The 12,907-nt window shown below is 44.7% G+C and overlaps 1 protein-coding gene across 4 annotated transcripts in view; it reads left to right on the top strand.

Moving 5' to 3' along the window:
• The window catches only part of col24a1 (collagen type XXIV alpha 1), a 226,054-nt gene that overhangs the window by 187,125 nt on the left and 26,022 nt on the right, over window positions 1-12,907 (top strand). For all 4 annotated transcript variants that reach the window (XR_016496353.1, XM_036978599.2, XM_090236176.1 and 1 more), the window contains 4 exons: window positions 2,434-2,487; window positions 4,445-4,552; window positions 9,864-9,971; window positions 10,185-10,292. Coding sequence is in view for 3 of the 4 variants with exons in the window: in XM_036978599.2 (XP_036834494.2) it covers window positions 2,434-2,487; window positions 4,445-4,552; window positions 9,864-9,971; window positions 10,185-10,292 (378 nt within the window). In the remaining variant the exon portion in view is untranslated. The remainder of the gene's footprint in view (window positions 1-2,433; window positions 2,488-4,444; window positions 4,553-9,863; window positions 9,972-10,184; window positions 10,293-12,907) is intronic.

Below are 12,907 nucleotides of genomic sequence, written 5' to 3'. Positions count from 1 at the left end.
CAGCTCCATCACCCTCTAAAAATACATTTTGGAAAGAGAATTACTGATTACAATGGTGTAGAATTTTTGGGGAATTTTTCAAAACAGTCATCTTGAAACTGAACATACCAGTCCTCAGTTGCTTGACTCTATCTACATTTCTTTCAGAAGGCAAACGGTATAACTGTTTTAGAGACACCTGGTGCCTTTTCAGCATGCGTGCAATAGTAGGCAAACCTATGGCTTCCACATTGTTGAACATGTCGTCATTGTCCAAGATGTGCTGCCGAATTTCTGTAAGGCGAATATCATTTTTGACCCGAACCAAATTGACCACAGCCCGCTCTTGTTGGTCAGTCAGAATTTTGCCTCTGCCTCCTCTATTTGGCCTTGTCTCAATTCTGCAGGGAAAATTACAGTAAGAACACATTTAGTCACATCACCTACTCTGTGGTACACATTGGTTGATCTTCTAAGGTTTGGTTGAATCATTGGAGCTGCCTCAGTCATTGTCATGATTTACGACATGGTCTACAACTATTGCTCGGATTTCATTGGACACTCTTTGCTGTTGCTGCCACTGTCTTGGTTTGTGGCCTTGTCCTCTACCACGTTCCCCCACACCTCTCAAACGAGGCCCATGACCACCTCTCAGAAGGTGTGCTTGTCCTCTACCACATTCCCCCACACCTCTCAAACGAGGCCCACGACCACCTCTCAGAAGGGGTGCTTGTCCTCTACCACGTTCCCCCACACCTCTCAAACGAGGCCCACGACCACCTCTCAGAAGGGGTGCTTGCCCTCTACCACGTTCCCCCACACCTCTCAAACGAGGCCCACGACCACCTCTCAGATGGGGTGCTTGCCCTCTACCACGTTCCCCCACACCTCTCAAACGAGGCCCACGACCACCTCTCAGAAGGGGTGCTTGTCCTCTACCACGTTCCCCCACAACTCTCAAACGAGGCCCACGACCACCTCTCAGAAGGGATGCTTGTCCTCTACCACGTTCCCCCCACACCTCTCAAACGAGGCCCACGACCACCTCTCAGAAGGGGTGCTTGTCCTCTACCACGTTCCCCCACACCTCTCAGAAGGGGTGCTTGTCTCCTGACATTCCTTTGACCACCACGTTTCCTTCGTCTTCCTCCTCCCACTGCTTGACCTCTGTTGTGACCTGGATCACCTGCTGACTCCATGTTATCACTATGTTGTTGCCGGTGGATACCACTCATTACACTATATACTCGTACCACAATGTACGAGTTGGCAGTTTTGGAAAAGCAATTACAAGGGCCTGCATATATACACTCACCGGCCACTTTATTAGGTACACCTGCGTGTTAACGCTAATAGTCTGCTGCTTTGAATAGCGAATCATGTGGCTGCCTGAAACTCAATATATATAATATATAGAGTAGAGAGCTTTAGTTGTTGTTCGACCAAACATTAGAACGAGCAAGATGCGTAATCTAAGCAACTTTGACCGTGGTATGATTGCTGGTGCCACACATGGTGGTTTCAGCATCTCAGAAACAGCTGCCCCCTGGGATTTATGCACTACAGTCTCTAGAGTTCACAGAGAATGGTGCGATAAACAAAACACATTCAGTGAGCGGCAGTTCTGTGGGAAAAAACACCTTGTTAATGAGAGAGGTCAGAGGAGAATGTCCAGACTCATTCAAGCTAACAGAAAGGCCACAAATGCTCAAATAACAGCCATTTAAAACAATGGTGTGCATGCTGCAAAAGGGGGTACCTGAAAAAGTAATGTCAAATCTGAAAACATGGTCTGGAAAAGTGGTACACGGGAACATAGAAACAGTGTCTGATAAAGAATGATGATGAAATATTACATCCATAGATAATGTAGTCCAATTGGTTCATGTTCCACGGTAATTGGTGTCATTGGATCTCATTATCCTGAAGATTTGATGATCTAAACATGGAATATTGTTTGTCAGTTTCCATAAAACGATGCATTAAGAGTAATGCAACAGTTACTTATCATTTTGAGCAGTTGTATCAATTGATAGTTAGATCATTGTAATGAAATGAATAGACTGTCATCTCAAATGTAATGTGCATTTTGAAATGGTAATACTTTGATGTTAAGTTGTGTCATTTTGAACAGGTGATTTTAGTTCAATGAACAAATGATCTTAGCTTTATGTGTATTGTATCCAAGCAATTGCAAGAAGTGTTAGTTTTGAAAATGTGCTTTTTGATCATCGTTTGTGAGTTTTCTGTCTAGAGTTTTGAAAAAGGACATCAAGGTTCTGAAATGTGTGCCAAAGTGATTGTAAAAAACTGTGAAGTAACCACACACATACAGAGGAAGGGACTGCCTCTGTCAGGGAATAAGCAGACACATGTAGATGAATAATGGATTTGTTTTTATTGGTAACAAAACCATTGGAGTGTGTGTGTGTGTGTGTGTGTGTGTTTGTACAGGGCTTCGAAGGGAAGAAAGGAGCGAGAGGCCTGACTGGGACCGCTGGTGTTGAAGTAAGTATCACATCACCACAATGTAGAGAAGACATGAAGAAAGAAAGACGGACAGAGAGAGAGGGTGATGGGAAAGATGTAGAGGTACAGAGGGAGAGGGTGATGGGAGAGATGTAGAGAGGTACAAATCAAATCAAATTTATTTATATAGCCCTTCGTACATCAGCTGATATCTCAAAGTGCTGTACATAAACCCAGCCTAAAACCCCAAACAGCAAGCAATGCAGGTGTAGAAGCACGGTGGCTAGGAAAAACTCCCTAGAAAGGCCAAAACCTAGGAAGAAACCTAGAGAGGAACCAGGCTATGTGGGGTGGCCAGTCCTCTTCTGGCTGTGCCGGGTGGAGATTATAACAGAACATGGCCAAGATGTTCAAATGTTCATAAATGACCAGCATGGTCGAATAATAATAAGGCAGAACAGTTGAAACTGGAGCAGCAGCACAGCCAGGTGGACTGGGGACAGCAAGGAGTCATCATGTCAGGTAGTCCTGGGGCATGGTCCTAGGGCTCAGGTCCTCCGAGAGAGAGAAAGAGAGAAGGAGAGAATTAGAGAACGCACACTTAGATTCACACAGGACACCGAATAGGACAGGAGAAGTACTCCAGATATAACAAACTGACCCTAGCCCCCCCACACATAAACTACTGCAGCATAAATACTGGAGGCTGAGACAGGAAGGGTCAGGAGACACTGTGGCCCCATCCGAGGACAGAGGGAGAGGGTGATGGGAGAGATGTAGAGAGGTACAGAGGGAGAGGGTGATGGGAGAGATGTAGAGAGGTACAGAGGGAGAGGGTGATGGGAGAGATGTAGAGAGGTACAGAGGGAGAGGGTGATGGGAGAGATGTAGAGAGGTGGAGAGGGTGATGGGAGAGATGTAGAGAGGTACAGAGGGAGAGGGTGATGGGAGAGATGTAGAGAGGTACAGAGGGAGAGTGTGATGGGAGAGATGTAGAGAGGTACAGAGGGAGAGGGTGATGGGAGAGATGTAGACAGGTACAGAGGGAGAGGGTGATGGGAGAGATGTAGAGAGGTGGAGAGGGTGATGGGAGAGATGTAGAGAGGTACAGAGGGAGAGGGTGATGGGAGAGATGTAGAGAGGTACAGAGGGAGAGGGTGATGGGAGAGATGTAGAGCGGTACAGAGGGAGAGGGTGATGGGAGAGATGTAGAGAGGTACAGAGAGAGGAAATAGATATATTGCATTACATTCTGTACTACAACAAACAAGCCTAATGCATTGTGTTATGTGGAAATTACATTTACGTTATGGACTGCTTTGTAGGGGGGAGAAATAGAGGGACGGACAGAGAGAGAGAGCGAGAGAGAGCCTGTGTGAAGAGATGGAAAGCAGGGAAGGAGGGATGATGGAGAGAGAGAGGCCGTGGAGTGATGGAAACAAATTGAATGAGTTATTGCCGAGAACATGCTGAGTGATGGTATCAAAAGATTCTACAGCTGCACCATCGAGAGCCTCCTGACCGGTTGCATCACCGCCTAGTATGGAAACGTTCGGCTACAGAGGGTAGTGCGTACGACCCAGTACATCACTGGGGCCAAGCTTCCTGCCATTCAGGACCTCTCTACTAGGTGGTGTCAGAGGAAGGCCCAAAAATTGTTTTAAAGACACCAGCCACCCTAGTCATAGACTGTTCTCTCTGCTACCGCACGGCAAGCGGTACCGGAGCACCAAGTCTAGGTCCAAAAGGCTTCTAAACAGCTTCTACCCCCCAGCTGTAAGACTGTTGAACAGCTAATCAGGTTGGGAAAGGTTGGGAGATTAGAGCGGCAGTGTATCGTAGTGTAGGTGGTTGGATAAAATGCATTACGGTGAGAAGTGACCTCAACTGGCTAAGACCCGAATATTCACGTTAGAGCCCATAACTAATGCCTTTACAAGTATTGTCATGGAGACACGACAGATTGAGTTTGATATTGTTGTTTTGTATTTCCCAGGGCGAAGTTGGTTTACTTGGACCCAGAGGCATGGAGGGATACGCTGGGCCTGATGGTCCTCCAGGATTGGTTGGGTTACCAGGATTTCCAGGAAAGACTGGGCGACAGGTAGCTAGCTACTCATCAGGCACAATTATTCCCCGTGCCTGCAGACACACACACACACAGACACGCACACGCACACACACACACACACACACGCACGCACGCACGCACGCACGCACGCACGCACACACACACAGAATGGGGCCCTATAATCTGTCCATACAGTAAGAGTCAGGGGATTATTACATTGTGTAAGCAAACTTTAAGAGAGCCATTCTCTCAGCATCGTTAAATGTTTGTGGCTGACAGTCTGACCCGCTCTCTGAATCAGAATAAAGTTTACGATCCAGTGACCCCTTTCTTATTTAGTTTTACCGCGTCTCCTCGTTCAAAACCTCACTCATCCATTTCTCTTGCAACATTACACGCAATCACAACACTAGCTACCGTCACAGTAAATCTCCAACAATGTCCAAACTGAAGAATGGGCTGAATAAAGTTATGAGATTATCCCATTATTAAAGGGAAAATACACTCAAACTATATTATGTATTTTTTTTTTTCATTAGTCCATGTCAGCAATCAAGTTTTCAAGATATTGGATTTTCAAGAAGCAAAGTGTCACTTGCCACAACATAATGATGATGCATAATGCATCACATGATGCAAAACGAAAACTTAGTGAAAATCCTAAATCTTGAACATTTGACTGCTGACATCTTGGGAACTGTGGACTAATGAAGAAAAAAAGTCCTTTGAGTAGATTAAGACAGCAACACATTATTAATGTGATTGTGGCTAGACTGCAACCAGGACGGAAAGACTCCTGTAATCCAGAAAATCAACATATCACAGGAGAAATGGAGCTTTAGAAGACTGAAATATGACTGCCCCTCCTTTTCCCTTCTCCCTCTCCTTCTGGGCCCGTATTCTTATACTGATCTAGCATCAGGTCCAACCTGTACAGCAATTATAATCTAAAAGGAGAAACTGATCCTAGTTCAGCACTCCTGCACACTGGGAGGCTTAAGGAATACGGATCCTGCTCCCACCAGCTGTGTTTAAAGTACTGAAGGATATTCATCAGGAAATGACTGGTCATTAAATGGCTTATTTGATTTGATTGGGTTTCTGTGGTCAGAGATCAATGGGATTCTTGATACTAAAGTCTGCAGCCCCGGCAGCCCTGAGTATGTGGGTATTTCATGCATGGATGACCTCTAGTCTTCCCCTGCTACCCAGGCAGCCAGACCGACAGTGGATGACCTCTAGTCTTCCCCTGCTACCCAGGCAGCCAGACCGACAGTGGATGACCTCTAGTCTTCCCCTGCTACCCAGGCAGCCAGACCGACAGTGGATGACCTCTAGTCTTCCCCTGCTACACAGGCAGCCAGACCGACAGTGGATGACCTCTAGTCTTCCCCTGCCACCCAGGCAGCCAGACCGACAGTGGATGACCTCTAGTCTTCCCCTGCTACCCAGGCAGCCAGACCGACAGTGGATGACCTCTAGTCTTCCCCTGCTACCCAGGCAGCCAGACCGACAGTGGATGACCTCTAGTCTTCCCCTGCTACCCAGGCAGCCAGACCGACAGTGGATGACCTCTAGTCTTCCCCTGCCACCCAGGCAGCCAGACCAACAGTGGATGACCTCTAGTCTTCCCCTGCTACCCAGGCAGCCAGACCGACAGTGGATGACCTCTAGTCTACCCCTGCTACCCAGGCAGCCAGACCGACAGTGGATGACCTTCAGTATTAGCCACCCTGTCTGTCAGTTACATAAGAAGCCAGTCTGGTGGCACAGAGGCGGTTAGGGAGGGAGTTCTTTACGGTGAAAACACATAGACTCTCTCTCACAGGGAGGGATATCCCAGCAGGAAACAACCAGGGGGATTTTACACACATACTGTAACTACATTACCTCCCAAGGGAAAACAATACAGTCAGAACTACTGCTTCAGCTACCCTAGAGGAGCCGACCTATCGGAATGTTTTACAGTACACTCTGTCCTCCTCCTCTTCCTCCTCTTCCTCCTCCACTACTTGTTCAACTCTTCATCATTATCATCACCATTTTCTTCTTCATCCTCCTCCTCTTCCTCCTCCACTACTTGTTCAACTCTTCATCATTATCATCACCATTTTCTTCTTCATCCTCCTCCTCTTCTGTCTTCCCTTTTCCTCCCATTTCTCTTCCTCTCCCTCCATGTCCCTTTTCTGAATTGGTTGAACGGCGTAACCAGTGAATGGTACATGCCTGGCAGTAATTGTTTCTGTCTCTCTGTGGGTCTAACCTGTGTCAGACGGAGTCAGGGGAATGCTAGTCATTAGTGAAAATATGTAGGAGACAGAGGATCATAGACCATATCATAGACCAGCCTCTGTGTCCCCCTGATCTGACCACCATCCCCCAAATCTAGTATTATCTTACTGACCAAACAGTCTGACCACTAGCTGTCTATCACTCTGTCTCTATCTCCTTCTCTCTCCTCTCTGCCTCTGTCTCTCTCTATCTCCTTATGTCTCTGCCTCTCTGTCTCTCTCTGTCTCCTTCTGTCTCTGCCTCTCTGTCTCTCTCTGTCTCCTTCTGTCTCTCCTCTCTATCACTCTGTCTCTATCTATCTCCTTCTGTTTCTCTCTCCTCTCTGCCTCTGTCTCTCTCTATCTCCTTCTGTCTCTGCTTCTCTGTCTCTCTCTGTCTCCTTCTGTCTCTGCCTCTCTGTCTCTCTCTGTCTCCTTCTGTCTCTCCTCTCTATCACTCTGTCTCTATCTATCTCCTTCTGTTTCTCTCTCCTCTCTGCCTCTGTCCCTCTCTATCTCCTTCTGTCTCTCCTATCTGCCTCTCTGTCTCTCTCTGTCTCCTTCTGTCTCTCCTCTGTCTCTCTATATCTCCTTCTGTTTCTCTCTCCTCTCTGCCTCTCTGTCTCTCTCTATTTCCTTCTGTCTCTCCTCTCTGCCTCTCTGTCTCTCTCTATATCCTTCTCTCTCTCCTCTCTGTCTCTCTCTATCTCCTTCTGTTTCTCTCTCCTCTCTGCCTCTCTGTCTCTCTCTATCTCCTTCTGTTTGTCTCTCCTCTCTGCCTCTCTGTCTCTCTCTATCTCCTTCTGTTTCTCTCTCCTCTCTGCCTCTCTGTCTCTCCTCTCTGCCTCTCTGTCTCTCTCTGTCTCCTTCTGTCTCTCTCTCCTCTCTGCCTCTGTCTCCCTCTATCTCCTTCTGTCTCTCCTCTCTGCCTCTGTCTCTCTCTATCTCTTTCTGTCTCTCACACCTCTCTGTCTCCTCTCTGTCTCTCTTGCTTCCTCTTTCTCTCCTGGTCTCTCCCTAATTAATTCCACTGGGTGCAAGTAGTACACTAGTTGCACTTTTGCCACTCAATCCTCTTAGCCAGAATAGTAACGCTAAAGGGGTTTATTTATTATATTTGGGTAGCCTTTTACACTCGTGCTTCTATACTGGTTGAAAATGGCAGTTTTGGGCACTAATAAGTGCCTAAATTGAAACGTAATGACTGTACGGTAACATTATATACATGACGTCAGAGCCCTGGCTCTGCACTTCACGGCGCTGTATGGGTTTTGACTGATTGCCGTTCTGGTAATTGGGCAACTTTTGCAAATATTTTGTTGTCTGAGTGAGGGAAAAGCTGTAAATTAAGATGACATTGAGGATTATAATAAATACCACTTTGATGTCATACAAGCAAACCAAAACATCTATACGGTCCAAATGTGCACTTCACATTTACAAATTATATACAGTGTCAAAGTTTATGATCACTATGTTTGATTTACAGTTACACGATGACATGGCGTTATACCCTGGGTTGTCCTGAACAGTATGAGCCTATGTTTGTTTATTGTGAAGAAAGGTTGCTGCGGTACACACACCACTCATGACTCCTTTCTAATGCGCTCCAGAAATAACATGTTTCTCTAAAATGCCTTGTGAAAGCCTAACACTGTAAGATCCTATTTTAGAACTTAGCTAGTCATGTTGGCAATAGAACAAGCTTTCAAATGATGCCCACCTTACTCAGATTGCGATTTATAATGGACCATTTTTGGATTGCATAAACAAACAACAGTAATTGTGTGATGGCAGGGATTCAGAGTTGTGTTCCAAATGAAACAACTACAAGTGTACTTGTTCTAGTTCCTCAACAGCACAGCTAGGAGAGCTTAAAAAGCACCTTATAGTTCAAGACTCTTCTTTGAGTCATAAAAGTGCATTGAAATTGCTTAGGAACTATGCACATTTTGGAGAGTTGTGTGAACACTTGGAGACTCCAGTTAGTCCTCTCACTCAAATCCTTGCCATTTCTTTGTCTTATTTTACACCTACGCCACATTTTCCAGTAATAGTTTTATCATGTTACTGAATGTATCCAGAGTATTTTCACATTTCGCTATCAACAAATGCTGCAAAAAGTCCATGTAAAATGCACATGAAATCAACAGTGTGATGTTTAGATGTGTGGATTCAGTCTTGTTTCAGGTGAACTGTTGTGTCCTCACCTTTGGTCTAACCATTTTCCCTTTATCTCCAAAATGTTCCCTTTCAATTGCTACCATGGTTATTTATATGCTTTCCATATTTATTCTGTAAGAAATGTAAATGTAGCCCTATCCATATAGGCCAATTCCCACCAATGTAAAGGGTTGACATGTCTGTCAAAAAGACGAGTTAAGAACCGAGACCTTACTGTGATCAGGTGGATGGGACATTATTGCCCATGTGTCTCACTTGGGTGGGTCGTGTGTGAATGAGTGCAGATGGGCGTGTGTGTCATGTATTTCCAGGCCAGAATTAAATCACCCACTGATTTAATGACTGAGACCACTACAGTACCTCTCCTTATGCAAGACCTCTCTCCAGCCCCAGGGATTGAGGTTCTACCAACAAACCTAGAGCTCTGTAATTCCAAACCACTTCCTGATTATTTTCTATCCCGGCGGTGACATGAGTTATCCTTGCGCCTCACGGCCGGCGAGGCGGGACAGTAACAGACGCTGCTGTATTTACGGCCAGCGGGCCGGCGACGGCTCATTCCATCTGTTATTTTAATATGACTGACTCCCCGCTCCTCCACCTGGGCTGCCGCCCACTGATGGAACAGGAAATGATTGTGGTCGCCAGCGGCTCTGCGCACTGTAACAGTTCAACAACAGTCAGTCATTTGTATTGACGTTTTATAAGCAAATGTCTGACTGTTAAGTATTTGACTTTTCAAAGGCCTAGGCCATGAATCAGTGGTGATTGAATGTCACTGTCACTTGACAACATACCATTTGATTAGCAGTGTTTTTCATGCTTACCTTACAGCATGTCAACAATGATTTAGTGTGACCATGTTGACTGTCTGTGCTATCTTTTGTCAGGGCCAGCGTGGCACCGTGGGGCAGGAGGGGTCGGCAGGACTACCTGGTCCCAGAGGGGAACTTGGTCTGCCTGGGTTGGTCGGAGAGAGGGGGCCTGCTGGAGAGAAGGTAATCTACTTAGCCTACACCCAGTACCCTCTTCACCCCACACCCTATGACCTCTCACCATTAACTTTACAGTACCCTAGCCTGGTCCCAGATCTGTACTATATAGCCAAGTCCTATACTGTTGTGCATGACAATGACCAGTGGAGTTGGCAGGACACCACAAACAGATCTGGGACCACCCTGTGACCTCTGACCCCTATGTATTGTTTCCAGGGGGAGACTGGCTTGGCAGGAGAGAGGGGGACCCCAGGAATCAAAGGCATGGAGGGCTCATCCGGAGACCAAGGCAGGATAGGAGACCCAGGACTCAAAGGACAACCAGTGAGTGTCCAGCGTCCATCTAGCCATTGTAGAATATCACCAATGCTCCGCTAACTGGTCACAGGTTATTCACAGCATCATATATTTGCCATAAACAGCTCAGAAAAGGTTTAAGCAACACCATAAAAAAAATATATTTAGATCAACCAAAAAAAAAACGTTTTTCTCAATTAAAAAAGAAAATGACATTTATTGAAAGGAAATATATGATTCAATGCCACCTTTAATATTTCTTATATATTATATTTGACTTCAAATTATATTTCAATTTGCTACCTATTTCTTTCAATACTCAAACTACTTTCCCCCTTTGGTTGAACCTTAAATAACAAATACAAAGTAATATTTCATGTAAATACAACCCATTTTTTCATCTTGTCCCAAGTTTACTTTTGACTTTGGAATTACCTATTGAAATTGATTCAATTGGGTTACAGGCAATTTAACTAATTCCCTAGAAACTGAACAAACTTACTTGTTTAATAACTTTAAATGATGTTTTCAAATGTATTCTTTACAGAAAACCTTCACATTTAGTAACCACAATATCATAACCAAGCAATGGCTTACACATAAAGCTTATAAGGCTGTTTAATATAACATGCAGTTGTGCAAGTATCATTACAGATGCTGGCCGTGTACTAGTTTAAAATTGGATTACAAGTTCAATAGGCCACAATAACTGTAATGACATTCACTCTCACGGGTGGGCAAACAGAACACAGTGAAAGTCACGCCCTTAATTAGCCACACCTCCAAATATTCTGATAGGCTGCCACAGCTACATTGCCCCCACCGCTATGCGCACGAGGTGTAGAAAGCAATTTAGAAACTTTCATTAAATTCAAGAAATCACATTGATCTGATGAATTTGTGATTATCTGTGCAAACACAGGCTGTCTTCTGCCACTGCTGAGGACAGATAGATAGACAGGCAGGCAGGCAGACAGACAGACATGGGACAGGGACGGGGGAGGTGCTCAGACAGTGCTACTGTCTCCAGACTGACCGATAAGGGACCCACCATTCTTATGTCCTAGTTTCGGTGTCTGCGGGTTCCTTGGAGTTAGACAAGATAATGGATGAGAGGGCAACCAGAGAGCAAACCAGAGACCAAACCCCTGTCTGGAATACATAACAAGGAGGGAGAATATGGAACAGAAACTAGGTTAAAGGGTTTCATAACATAGCCTACTAACTTCACACTCTTCCTTTTGGAGGCAACAACCACAAATCAGAGTGATTTGTGGTTAAGTTATTGTCTTGTGGTTGAGTTGTGTCAGAGTGTCTTATTGTCTTGTGGTTGAGTTGTGTCATAGTGTCTTATTGTCTTGTGATTGTGTTGTGTCAGTGTTTTATTGTCTTGTGGTTGAGTTGTGTCATAGTGTCTTATTGTCTTGTGGTTGAGTTGTGTCAGAGTGTCTTATTGTCTTGTGGTTGAGTTGTGTCAGAGTGTCTTATTGTCTTGTGATTGTGTTGTGTCAGAGTGTCTTAATGTCTTGTGATTGTGTTGTGTCATAGTGTCTTATTGTCTTGTGATTGTGTTGTGTCATAGTGTCTTATTGTCTTGTGATTGTGTTGTGTCATAGTGTCTTATTGTCTTGTGGTTGAGTTGTGTCAGAGTGTCTTATTGTCTTGTGGTTGAGTTGTGTCAGAGTGTCTTATTGTCTTGTGATTGTGTTGTGTCAGAGTGTCTTAATGTCTTGTGATTGTGTTGTGTCATAGTGTCTTATTGTCTTGTGGTTGTGTTGTGTCATAGTGTCTTATTGTCTTGTGATTGTGTTGTGTCAGAGTGTCTTAATGTGTTGTGTCATAGTGTCTTATTGTCTTGTGGTTGAGTTGTGTCATAGTGTCTTTTTGTCTTGTGATTGTGTTGTGTCATAGTGTCTTATTGTCTTGTGGTTGTGTTGTGTCATAGTGTCTTATTGTCTTGTGATTGTGTTGTGTCAGAGTGTCTTAATGTGTTGTGTCATAGTGTCTTATTGTCTTGTGGTTGAGTTGTGTCAGAGTGTCTTATTGTATTGTGGTTGAGTTGTGTCAGAGTGTCTTATTGTCTTGTGGTTGAGTTGTGTCAGTGTCTTATTGTCTTGTGGTTGAGTTGTGTCAGAGTGTCTTATTGTCTTGTGGTTGAGTTGTGTCATAGTGTCTTATTGTCTTGTGGTTGAGTTGTGTCAGAGTGTCTCATTGTCTTGTGGTTGAGTTGTGTCATAGTGTCTTATTGTCTTGTGGTTGAGTTTTGTCATAGTGTCTTATTGTCTTGTGATTGTGTTGTGTCAGTGTTTTATTGTCTTGTGGTTGAGTTGTGTCATAGTGTCTTATTGTCTTGTGGTTGAGTTGTGTCATAGTGTCTTATTGTCTTGTGGTTGAGTTGTGTCAGAGTGTCTTATTGTCTTGTGGTTGAGTTGTGTCATAGTGTCTTATTGTCTTGTGGTTGAGTTGTGTCATAGTGTCTTATTGTCTTGTGGTTGAGTTGTGTCAGAGTGTCTTATTGTCTTGTGGTTGAGTTGTGTCAGAGTGTCTTATTGTCTTGTGGTTGAGTTGTGTCATAGTGTCTTGTGGTTGAGTTGTGTCAGAGTGTCTTATTGTCTTGTGATTGTGTTGTGTCATAGTGTCTT

Source organism: Oncorhynchus mykiss, chromosome 5 (genome assembly GCF_057628025.1).
Source record: "Oncorhynchus mykiss isolate SJ-2025 chromosome 5, ASM5762802v1, whole genome shotgun sequence".
NCBI lineage: Eukaryota > Metazoa > Chordata > Actinopteri > Salmoniformes > Salmonidae > Oncorhynchus > Oncorhynchus mykiss.
Note: the sequence above shows the minus strand (reverse complement) of the source record. Positions and strands in the feature narration are given on the sequence as shown.